Source organism: Macaca fascicularis, chromosome 13 (genome assembly GCF_037993035.2).
Source record: "Macaca fascicularis isolate 582-1 chromosome 13, T2T-MFA8v1.1".
Lineage (NCBI taxonomy): Eukaryota > Metazoa > Chordata > Mammalia > Primates > Cercopithecidae > Macaca > Macaca fascicularis.
The window spans coordinates 112,164,340-112,177,082 of record NC_088387.1 but is presented as its reverse complement, the minus strand read 5'-3'; the positions used below and the strand labels follow the sequence as shown (position 1 = coordinate 112,177,082).

General features: G+C 38.6%; 1 protein-coding gene across 6 annotated transcripts in view; it reads left to right on the top strand.

The window, feature by feature from the left end:
- TAF1B (TATA-box binding protein associated factor, RNA polymerase I subunit B) overlaps nt 1-12,743 on the top strand; it is an 83,765-nt gene that overhangs the window by 58,081 nt on the left and 12,941 nt on the right. For 4 of the 6 annotated variants that reach the window (XM_045369814.2, XM_065527441.2, XM_065527442.2 and 1 more), the window contains exons 10-13: nt 3,869-4,046; nt 4,647-4,693; nt 6,734-6,824; nt 12,307-12,377. In XM_045369814.2, the coding sequence (XP_045225749.2) occupies nt 3,869-4,046; nt 4,647-4,693; nt 6,734-6,824; nt 12,307-12,377 (387 nt within the window). Of the gene's footprint in view, nt 1-3,868; nt 4,047-4,646; nt 4,694-6,733; nt 6,825-10,427; nt 10,779-12,306; nt 12,378-12,743 lie in introns of those variants that run through there. The other 2 variants (XM_065527440.2, XM_074012375.1) reach the window with 2 other exon arrangements.

The window sequence follows — 12,743 nt, the reverse complement described above, 5'->3', positions numbered from 1 at the left end:
TGGATCACGAGGTCAGGAGATCGAGACCATCCTGGCGAACGTGGTGAAACCCCGTCTCTACTAAAAAATACAAAAAACTAGCCAGGCGATGTGGCGGGCACCTGTAGTCCCAGCTACTCGGGAGGCTGAGGCAGGAGAATGGCGTAAACCCGGGAGGTGGAGCTTGCAGTGAGCTGAGATCCAGCCACTGCACTCCAGCCTGGGCGACAGAGCCAGACTCTGTCTCAAAAAAAAAAAAAAAAATTATAAGAGTATTTCCAGAATGTGCCATTTGTAATTACAAATATTGCTCTCGGTAATGCCATCAGTTGTGCGGTGCCATTGATCAAAAAGAAAAGATCTGTGTATGTGGTACTTTTACAAAGATAGGGTTTAGTGTTCCCAGAAAGCTAAAAGTGGTTTTAAACATGCTGGGGCAATAGCCGCCTCTCCTCAATGCCTTTAAAGGTGACCAGGTAGCCTCTGGGGCTCGGGGAAAGGTTTCGGCAAGTATGTCACACACGCCCTGCCTGAGTAAGCGCTACCCCTTTGATGGCCATCAGTGAGCTCAGATGCACTCTCCACCCTCTGGTATAGTTCCTCCCATTGTCACCCACAAGCCTGCTGGAGAGAGTTTCTGACGGTGTTCGTGATCATTTATGTAATTTCTGTTTCACGTATGTAATTTCTGAAGTTTCCAAAGTGCCCATGTATAAATTCTCTCCTTTGTGAAGGTGGGAAGGGAGGACAGGCAGGCTTCCCCTTGACAGATGAGCCTTAGGGCGGTTCAGGGACACCCAGCTGGTAGATGGCAGAGTAGATTCCTACAACCCAGTCTTACCCTTCCAAGGCCTGTGCTCTTCCCATGCTCTGCTCCCTTCCAAGACCCTATACTGTCCTTGCTACCATTCTCATCATTTCTTCCAGTTGCTTTTTAGTTAGTCTGTACTTTTGGCATAAGGGGAGCAGTTCAAGATCTTAATTCTTTTTTTTTTTTTTTTGAGACAAAGTCTCACTCTGTCACCCAGGCTGGGGTGCAGTGGCATGATCTCGACTCACTGCAACCTCCACCTCCCGGGTTCAAGTGATTCTCCTGCCTTAGCCTCCCAAGTAGCTGGAATTACAGGTGCCCATCACCATGCCCACCTAATTTTTGTAATTTTTTTTTTTTTTCTGGGACGGAGTCTTGCTCTATCGCCTAGGCTGGAGTGCAGTGGCATGATGTCCACTCACTGCATGCTCTGCCTCCCGGTTCATGCCATTTTCCTGCCTCAGCCTCCCGAGTAGCTGGGACTACAGGCGCCCGCCGCCACACTCAGCTAATTTTTTGTGTCTTTAGTAGAGACGGGGTTTCACTGTGTTAGCCAGGATGGTCTCGATCTCCTGACCTTAGGTGATCTGCCCACCTTGGCCTCCCAAAGTGCTGGGATTACAGGCGTGAGCCACCACACCTGGCCAAGATATTAATTTTAAAAGAAGAGAAATATTTCAAGAAATGTCATTTTTTAGAATAACAATACTAATATGGTTTTGATTTTTAAATTATCTGAGAAGAGACTATAGCTTCTACAACCCAATATAAATAATGTTTAAAATTTTAGTACATGTATTTTAAAATTAATTCTTTCCCATGTTTGAAGTGTGCATGTTTGAGTGTAAGAGTCCTGTCTATCACTCATTTCTCTAATTTCCTTCATTATATTAATGCACAGTGTCTTGTACCTAGTAGACACTCAGTAAATGCTTGTTGAATTGAGCTTTATTTTCTACCTCCTCATCTTTTTGCATCTGAATGAAGCCCGGGAGTAAATTCAGGTGAAGCCTGTAAATTGAAATTATCTTGATAGTATAATAGTCCAAATTCTCTGCCTCACAAAGACCTGTACTGTCTGGCCCTGCCAACCTCTTCACATTCAGTACTAAAGCCTTGTTGGACTGTTCGCATTTCCTGAAAGCACCTTCCCATCTTTGTCATAGCCTGTACCGTACTGCATTCTCATTAGGAAAAGGACTTGAGGAAAAGGACTGTGTCTGTATCTTAAGTACCCAGAACACAGTAGTTGCTCAGTAAATGGTTGCTGGAAGAATAAAAGCCAAGTGAAAACTTTAGCCAAGCTATCAGAATCTGGTAGACATAAAAATTCTTTGATGCTGTATTTTGAATTATCATTGTTATATGTGTTCTGTTTCTATGTTAACAAAGCATTTTTTAATCAGCAAAAATTGTTTTTACTTAAATGTTTCAAGAAAGAAATTAATTTTGTGTTTTATTTATTCTTTATCATAAACATGTAATTAGTACCAATTATGTGTGGGTCGTAGCAGTTAGGAAGACAAATAAAACAAGATTGAGTCACCCTCAAGTTTAAGAGGGAAACAGAAAGATAAACCCTTAACTGAGTGCAGTAGAAGGGTACATGCCAGGAGATCTGCTTTAGCACTCAGAAGAGGGCCAGTCACAGGAGGCTGTGGTATCATGTCTGTTCTTAGAGGAAGTCACTGGTATAACCAAGTTCTCTAAGATGAGTGAGCTTCAGCCAGGCAAAGCCTGAGATGAGGAATGCGGGGAAAGAAACTGGCTTTCTAGGCAACGGGGCAAAAGTGGCTGTGCAAAGCCGAGAGGCAAGTGACAATATGGCTTGTTTGGGGGAACTATGGAGATTAGGCTGGGAGCTAAAGGCTTTAGTGAGTTCATGAGAGCAGGGGAATACGATCTTTGGGCCACAGGAGAGTAAGACTAGAGAAAGGGAGAGCAGTTCTAAGGGTGGTCCAAGGAGCAACAGTGAAGGGAAGAAAGGGGATGGATTGGAAAGCAGTCAGCACTGATCCAAGTGCCTTAGGTGTATTCATTAATTCAGTCTTCACAATCGTTATGAATCACATACTATTCTTATTCCTATTTTAGATAGATTGTTTAAAAACTGAGGCACAGAAAGGTTATATAACATGTCCAAGGTCACAGAGCTAGTAAGTGATGGAGCAGGGACTCTAGTCCAGGCAGTTTGGTTCCATAGTCTCTTCTCAACCATGGTACTGTATGCCACCTTGAGAGAATGGAATTAACAGGACATGGTGGCTGAATGCATGTAGGAGATTTAGTTCAGTTCCATACAAGCTCATTATCTCTTATAAATAATGGCTATCATACTTGAAATTGATTAGAGTAGGCTGTGGTCACATCTTACATACTTAGATTGGGAAGTACAGAAATTCTTTGTTTAGTAACTTTGTTTTCAAAGTCTATTCGCTTGAGCATAACTTCAATTTATTCTCATTATAACCCATTTTAGAAGTGAAGAAACTGATGCTAAGTGACTCTGATCCAAGAGTCACAAAGCTAATGATTGGAAAGCTTAAATATAGGTCCTAGGTTTTCTGGTTCCAAGTCCCATGTTATTCAGTCTTGAGTAATAGGTGTAGTCTATGCTTAAGATATAATTTCTTTAGGAAAGTAATATATCTAGTTAAACACTTGTTGAGGGCTTCCAGTGTGCCAGCCAGGATGCCAGCCAGTGCACATACATTGCTAGAGAAGCTTTTGATCTTATAAGGGAGTGGAGTTAGTTTTAGGTGAGCACACACTGCTGTAGAAACACAGACAAGAGATGTGGATGAAACAACTGGTATGTGGCTGCCAGATGCCAGGATGTGTCCTAGAAATAGTAGATGTTTTAGGAAGTCGGAATAGGGAATGATACGCCATTTTAAGATTCTACCATTCATTTTTCTATACGGATGCCATGTTTTGTTGTTTTATTCACAGAATGTGTGTCTCTGAGTTCTTGTATAGTGTTGTGTTTTAAGATAAAGGGTTTTTTATGGATATATACATTGGGGATGATCTAGTTGCCAGATAATTTAATTTACATTTTACTGTTTTGTTCTTCAGATGAAATGCATAACTTAACTTGCCACGTGGTGAAAATGACTGGAATGGGAGAAGTGGATTTTCTGACATTTGATCCTATAGCTAAAATGGCAAAAACTGTTAAGTACGATGTACAAGCTGTAGCTATCATTGTGGTGGTATTGAAACTGCTTTTTCTGTTGGATGATAATTTAGAGTGGTAAGTGTATGTCAATTTTATGACAAGTAACGTTTTATGGTGCTGATCTTAGTTTTTTAAGAAAGCTTTAAATGTCATGAAAACACTTTAAAAAAAGAGATAAAGAAAAAATGTGTACTGTATTTACCTAATTATATGTTATCTCAAAAAATGGAGACTCTCAATTGTTATAGAACATTGACTAGTAGTCACAATTACTTCTTACCCAGTACTTTGACTCAGCTGGTTGTCAGTTGTTTGATCATGTTTTATACCTGTTATTCTTTAGGTAGCAATGTTCCTCATTGCTCCACTGATTTCCTAGTTTTAAAGTATCTTCATAAATCTCTGTCTGTATCCCTTTAGGCTCCTGGCAATATGTGTTCTCAAAGATTATTTTAGAAAGTAAAGGAATCTTAATATGTCGCCCCTCCCAAATGCCAACAAAGAGTGACAGTATAATTTATAGTGTCTCCTTCTCTGTTTCAGTGATAGCTTCTCCATGAAAACTTGGTATCAGTTTCAAATACTATTCTATACTTTTCTCTCAGAAGAATTCAGAATGTATCTTTCCAAATACATGACTTCTAAATAAATTGATTTGTTTATTGTTATCTCCAGGTCCTTGTCTAATCTTGCTGAAAAACATAATGAAAAGAACAAAAAAGGTATTTTAATTTTTTATCATTCAAATTCAAAGTGGTCATAGATGATAGATTAAAAGATGGAATAACTGTAGGCAAACAACTTTGAAAAATATACACATACACATGCACATACACATGTATACAAACTAAATATTGTACCAGTATTGTTTTTTCATATAATTACCTACTTGTATCTCTAGGGTACTAAAAAATACCAGTGAGTCCCTATTATATGTAAGACCAGCCAGCTTTGTATTCCCAACTTCTACTCACCAGCCATGCTAGATCATGAATTTACAGGTAGCTTTGTGACCATCCTGTCTATTCTGATGCTTTCAGCCTTTGCTCTTGTTGGTCCCTCTATCTGAAATGTTCTTTCCTTCTTACCCCAACTCCTGTTCAGTCCCTGGCAAATCCTCCTTTATGCTTCAAGATGCAGCATAAACACCACTCTTCTGTCTCGTCTTCACACCTATCCACTTCACAATGCTTCACCTCTTCCCAAATCAGAACTAATAACCCCTGCCACAGTCACTCTTGTTCAGACTTCTGCTAGATGTTTAGTACCTTGAGGTCTAACTAATGGCCTAAGTACATCTGTCCCTATTAGATTGCCAATATTTGTAAAGTGCTTAGAAGAGCATCTGGCATCTAATAAGTACTTTATAAGTGATAGACAGACAAGTGAAGTGTGAGCTTCTGGAAGGAGGGATCATATCTTTTTTTTCTTTTTTTCTTTTAATGTATTTTTAGTGCCTAACATAGTGACTAGCCTAAGAGCAGCTCAGTGAAGTATGGTGAATATGTGAATTATTAAATTCAATTCCAGTTTCTTAATGTTCTCATTAGGATTTATGTTCATTGGTTTTAGAGGCTTGAATTTATTGGTAGCAATCAGTTTGTGTGTTCTTTCCAGAATATGTGCAAAATAAAATACTACTTTCTGTACGTTGCTCATGTTGGCTTCTATGTAGAGTGAAAGGTTGAACTAGCTGTCTTCTAATATCCCCGCTAATGCTAAAAGGTGGTAATTTACTATGTAGACATATAGAATAAACAGAGTACTTTGACCTGTCTCCCTTGTAAGCCTCAAAATAAATCCATGCTGTCAGCAGGGCGAAGATCACTGTCATTTCTCTCTGCTCTTCCTGCTAATTACCATCCCCTGCCCCTAGCATTGTTGATGGGGAGACTGAGATTTAGAAAAGTTGTGACTTACTCCAGGTCAAAGAACCATGAGTTCTATTGATTACTATAGTTTTCCTCTATTCTTATAATTCTTTTGGTAGTTTTCTCTCCTCTGTGGCTGTATGATCTACAAGATCATATTGGATTAAACAATTATTATATTGGCGAGTTGAAAAGATTTTTAGTTAGACATGGAAAGAGACTACCTTCCCAGAGAATAATGGAAAATAGTCCCTATATGGAGTGAAAGAGTGAGGAGTGAGTTTTTATACTTTACTACATTCAGTTCTGTTGTCTCTCTGACGTCTACATCTTAATCACACACTCACACCAACTGTCTGATGCAGTCCACTTTCTTACATGTCTCTAGATTCTTTGAATTAAAATTAGGAGGAATGGGAATAGGAGCTGATGAAACTGGAAGTCTGGGTTCAGCTACTATAGTATCATTTTACACATTTATCAGTAATTTTTTCCATAATACACATATTCATCATATTGGAACACCATTGTGTGCCAGGCACTGTGCTAGGTGTTGGCTCTCAGGGGAGGAGCAGGCCTTCTTTGTAGTGGCAAACAAAATATGTGTTCTGTTCTCAAGGAGGTAATAGTCAAGTCTAGGAGAAGCAGACATGTAAGAAGATGATTTCAGTATAATTTAATTGGGGCTACAATATAGGTAGGAACTTAGAGGAGGGAGTGACAGATTTCTCAGGAGAGTCCTGTTAGAGGAGAGAGACAATGACTCCATCCGTAGATTCCAAGAGCTAGTATATAAATGTTTAGCTATGTCAATGAATGAAAACTCAAATGAACAGTGTATATTATAGTGTGATTTATTTGGTTAATAATCTTGGATTTTATTTCTTTCAGATAAACCATGGTTTGATTTCAGAAAGTGGTACCAAATTATGAAGAAAGCTTTTGATGAGAAAAAACAAAAGTGGGAAGAAGCAAGGGCCAAGTATGTTCTCTTTCCTGGTTTAGATGCACCTGCTTTACTTCTGTGTCTGTTACTTTACATTTGAAAGCTGAAGCTTCATCAGTATACACTGATCTGCATTGTGACTTTTTTTTCTGGAAATATTAGCCTTACACTCTTAACTTTTCTCTTTTTTATATTACTATTAACCAAACTTTAGATTTGATGTGAATTTCACCAGTGTTTTTATTAATGTCCTCTTTCTGTTCCATGATCCAATGCAGGATACCACAGTATACTTTTTATAATTTAACTTTTTGTAACTTACGTGAGACTTGCCTATATTTCTAATACTCCTCCCTCTTCCCCTTTCTCAAATATTTAGTCGTTTCTCGTCTATGCTTCCCAATATTAAAAAGATTACAAATGTTACCTTGCAACACGTGTAATTGGAATGTTCCCCCAAAATAAAGACCCCTGTGAAAGTTAAAACAAAGCAGACAGCAAGTCCATTTGATTCAGCCAGTGTCACTGCCTTTCTTTGAACTGTCATTCTGATGTGGGCTCGTTGTGGTAGAGTAGAGAGAGCATAAGCAGTGCTAGGTTTGAATCCTGTCTGCATTACAAGCTAGCTGTGTGCCCATGGGCGTTACTTAACCTTTTGTTGAGTCTGAGTCTCTATGAGGCTTTGAAGAAAAAGGTAACATCTCTGTATTTAATGTAAATTTACAGTAATACTAATTCGACTCAGTAATTTTATATCCTTTGAGAAAAATCAAGGTTCCCCAAATTAGTTGAAATGAGAATTCGTTCAGCTCCTATTTCTTCAGTAAAAAAAACATAATAATGCCCACTTATATACCATAATTAAGACTCAATTTTCCAGGATGAGAGTAGAACTAGATTATTTTTCCTCTGAATTCCAGAGGGCTTTTAAATAGAAAAACAGACTCTTGGAATGGAAAAGGCACTGTGGAGATGATCCTTTCCAAAGCAGGGAAGTGTGACAGGTTCCCTGTTAGTAGGCAGGATCGATGCACAATGAAGAAGAGGGGTGGAGGTGAATTTATCCCAACAGCCCATGGATTTCCAGGAAACCGGGCCCCCTCCTCCTCATCAGAGGAGTGGCTCTTCAGTCAGTGGCTCTCAGTGGGCACAAGAATAGCAGCAGGAATGAGAGTTTGTTATGTGTCTTAGGTCATTTTGGAGAATCGGCCTTCCTTTCTGTGGTGCTAGCTGGGGTTAGTCCTGACAGATCCTGAGGACTGGGTGTTTAGGGGCCATTCCACCCTGGTGTCTCAGTGGTGACAGGGCTTTCCTTACCCCAAGCCAGACACCAGCCTACACTTTAAAACATAGCTCTTGGAGGCCCAGTTCATTATTGCAGTGTTATATCAGTTGCACATTTAAGACTTCCTGGCTTTTAGCTACTTTAGGGAATAATTTATCGGCCAAAGAAAGTAAGTCTGGTTATAAAATGGCACTTTCCAGGGAGGTACCAGGCCCCACGGTGGAGGCTGTCGAGGGGACCCCTTTCCAAGGTCCTTCTTCCTAGAGTATGTGCTGAAGGCTGACACACACGTGCAGTGTAAGTTACTGCTGAGTAACATGTGAAGCACTACCAACTGCTGCTCAGGCACAGAGCTCTGGTGCATGATGGTCACCTGTCAGTTTCACCCTTCCCCACCCCCATGTTGACATAAATTTCCAATTTTTCTCTGTTTCTCTGAATATTATCATTCATATTGTCAGATGAAAATTATTAAAACATTTTCTATATCTAAGCATGGGTTCCTATGCATGACATTATGAAAAACACTAATAAACAATAGTTGAAAGCCTGAAACAGCATAAGAGGCTGCTTTGATGACTTCTAGCTGTTATAGAAGATGTTGAGAAGAACATGGAGAAAAATTAAGCCTGTGCAGAAAATCTCTATGCCCTAATTGGTGTATAGTGATATCTCATTGTGGTTTTAATTTACATTCACCTGCTAATTTTTGCCTTACCTTTTGGATTAGGCAGAAATTTCTTAGATGTGACACCAAAAGCATGATCTATAAAAGAAAAAAAAATTGGTAAATTGGACTTCATCAGAAGTAAGAACCCCTGCTCCACAAAAGACACTTAAAAGAATAAGAAGCTACAGACCAGGAGAAATTAAATGTAAATCACATATCCAATAAAATATTTGTATCTAGAGTATGTAAAGAATTATTAGGCAATAAGAAAAAAACTCCATTTTTTTAAATGGGCAAAATATTTGAAAAGACGTTTTACCAAAGATGATATCAAGATGACATGTGAAAAGATGTTTAACATCATTAATAGGGAAATGCAAATTAAAATGACAATGATATATCATTATATACCAATTAGAATGGTTCAAAACAAAACAAAAACAAAAACTGATCATTCCAAGTGTGGGAATTCAAAATGGTACAGCTATTTTGAAAAGTTGGCAGTTTCTCAGAGTTAAACATACATTTATTATGTTATCCAGTGTTTTTCACTCCTAGGTATTTACCCTAGTGAAATGAAAACAAGCTCACACAAAAATCTGCGTAGGAATGTTTCTAATGGTTTCGTTCATAATTGCCAAAAACTGGCAACAAACCACGTGTTCTTCAACTGGTGACTGGATAAACTGTGTTCTATCCATACAGTGGAATACCATTTAGCAGTACAGACTTCTGATGCATCCAGCAATATGAGTGAATCTTAAATGCATTATGCTACGTGAAAGACTCAAAAGGTTACTTATGCTGATTCCATTTATATAACATTCTGGAAAAGGCTAAACTATAGGGACAGAAAAACAGACCAGTAGTTGCCTGAGATCAAGGATTGACTGTCAAGGGATGTGGGAGGTATTTTGGAGTGATGGAATTGTTCTGCATAGTAATTGTAGCGAATACACACGTGCAACTGTATGTGTTTGTCAATGCTAGCAGAACTACACTGAAAAGAGTAAATTTTACTGAATGTAAATTATACCTTAATTTTTAAAAATGAGGAAACATGACATGCAGACAGATGAGAGAAGTATATGGATAACATCTAGCTGGAAAACATGGTTTGTGGTGTGTCTCTTTTTGTAGTTTTATGTAATGAGAAAAGGCAGGCAAGGTAAAGTCAATTTTGGAAGAAGCTTTCATTTCAGGTCTCTAAACACTTAGCGTAGTTTTATTTTAGATCACCCTTCCCATTCTTGGAGCATGCCCTCCAAGGACATAATAGTGCTCTCTTGATTTACGGCATGATTGCCACTTGTATAGGCATTTACTGTAAACACATGAGAAACTTCTATTTAGATTAGGTATTCACAAGGAATGTTTAGCAGTGAGTGTGCCCAGGGATTGGGATTAGACTGTTTAGGGAAATTCTTTATCCTTTGAGATTTTATTATTTAAGAAAATTAATAGCAAAAAATATATTTTAAAGATTCGCTGACTCATTTACCATAACGTTAAATGACAAACTCTCTGATATATTTTAAATGTGGTGTGGTTCACTAAAGTTTAATTTCACATAATTTTCAGGAAACCATCTCCTGTATAACATTAATTACATCTCTACTGCTACCTAATGATTAGAAAAATTACCTTTCTGTCCTTTTTTTTTTTTTTTTTTTTTTTTTGTGAGACGGAGTTTCACTCTTACTCTTGTTGCCCAGTCTGGAGTGCAATGACACGATCTCAGCTCACCGCAACCTCCGCCTCCCGGGTTCAAGCGATTCTTCTGCCTCAGCCTCCCAAGTAGCTGAGATTACAGGCATGCGCCACCACACCCTGCTAATTTTGTATTTACTACAGAGATGGGGTTTCTCCATGTTGGACAGGCTGCTCTCAAACTCTCAACCTCAGGCGATCCTCCCGCCTCAGCCTGCCAAAGTGCTGGGATTACAGGCATGAACCACCGCACCCGACTCCTTTCTGTTCTTAACATTTAATATCATTGCAGAAATTCAAAATAAAAAGTCAACATCTGTTTTATATATAGTCATGATTTTACTGACTTGATCAAGTATTTTTAAAAATTATTGAAAAAAATCAGTTCTTAAATTGGTTAAAATGATTATTTGCTAAATGATATTACTAAAATATTGTTAAAAATGTGTGCTTTTATATACATATTACTTCCTAGTATTAAAAATAAATGGTGAGAAATTATTACAGATACTACAGATGTTTAAAATATTTGTATTTCTGGCTTCCTATTTTTAATCTTTTTTTCTGGAAAGTTCACAGATATTTCTTGAGTATCTGCTAGCCAGGCACTTTGTCAAGTACTAAATAATAATTCTAATTATTGTATAGGATTTAAAGAACCCATATATACATTATCTTATTCCTCAGAATAACCCTGTGAAAGTAGAGGATGAGTTTAGAGATGCTAAATTCATTTCTTTGTTCATTTATTCATCCAGTTATTCTTCAACAAATGTTTAAATGAGTTCCTACTATCTGCCATTCCCTGACAACGCTAGGGGCATAAGGATGGCTGAGACAGTCTCTGCCTTTGAGAGCCTCCATAATTTGTCGTTCAGATTATGCTAGCTCTACCACTAGAAAGTGGTGGGCCAGGTCTTCTGATTCAGTACTCTTTCTTGTTGCCACAGTGTCTTTCAAAATAAGAAAATGGCCTGGGATCAAGAAGAAGGTGGATTTTTTTTTTATTATTATTATAAGTTATGAAAGTCCTCTGCACTAGGGAACACAGAAATAATGAAAATGAGACTAAGAATGAACATTGTTATCTTTGTTGCAGAGCTGCAGTGTCTCCTTGGCAAAGTTTAGCAACAACCACTAGAACCAGAAATAGAACATGTCACTTCCTTTTGGAGTCTAGAACTGATCACCCTAATCTGTAGGAACCTTAGGTGGCTCTTAGTGTTTGTCCTGGAGGGAACCCCAAGAGCCAGAGCAATCCAGGATCCCCATTTTACAGTGGAAACTCCCTGGCTGCCCTTCCCTTGGCAAGAATAGGCTGAGTCAGGACAGGGACTGTTGGGACTGTGTCATCCTGGAATCCAGTCTCTTCCTCTCCTTTACGCCAGGAGTAGAATAGATTTCCTGGCATCAGGTGCCAGAGAGATGCATTTACTGTTCACTCCGTGTAAGTTATTCAAAAGTACTACTAACAACTCTCAGCAAAAAGGCATTGGGGCAAAGGCAATGAGGAACAGTTGTTTCGAGGTGGCTTCACTTTATGAGAACGAGCAGCAAGGGAAATTTATGGTGGAGGAAACTGTTTCTGTGTTTTGTGTGTAATTAATAGCTTCTTCAAGATGTCACGGCATCTGGGCAGCTTTTGAGAGGAGCATACCATTCTCTTGGCCTGGGCTCTCGGTCAGTGCTTCCTTCTAGGGCCTAAGTTCAGTAGACAATATAGACATGTGCCAATAAGCCATTCTAAGCCAGAACTGTAACGAAATATCGGAAATCTCAGATAGTGCTTCAGACAATGTGTTTATGTCCGTTTCATCTCCATCCTGCTCCAGCTGTTTCTTTACCATGTACAGGTACCTGTGGAAAAGTGAAAAGCCACTCTACTACTCGTTTGTCGACAAACCAGTAGCATATAAAAAAAGAGGTGAGTCCAGTTTTGTCTTAATACCAAGTAGCAACACAATTGTAGAAAAATTAAATATCTGGACTTGAAATGTTGAATGCTTAAGTTTTTTACTTTTTTTAAACAAATGTTCCGGGGCACGTATACATCCAAAGGAGCATCATGCTCTGCAAGCAATCTCTGCAGGAATCTACTTCAGGAACATGCCGTTCTTCAAAACAGAGCCTCAGTTCCTGCCAAAATCTAAAATCCTAAATCGTTCTGATTTTGGGAATTCTTTGCTTATAGAATTCTTTTTGGATTGTACATTCTTTTTGAAGTAGTTTTCCACATGCACCTCATCCAGTTTCATTTTCTCTTAAAGTTATCCTGTTACATTACGGTGGT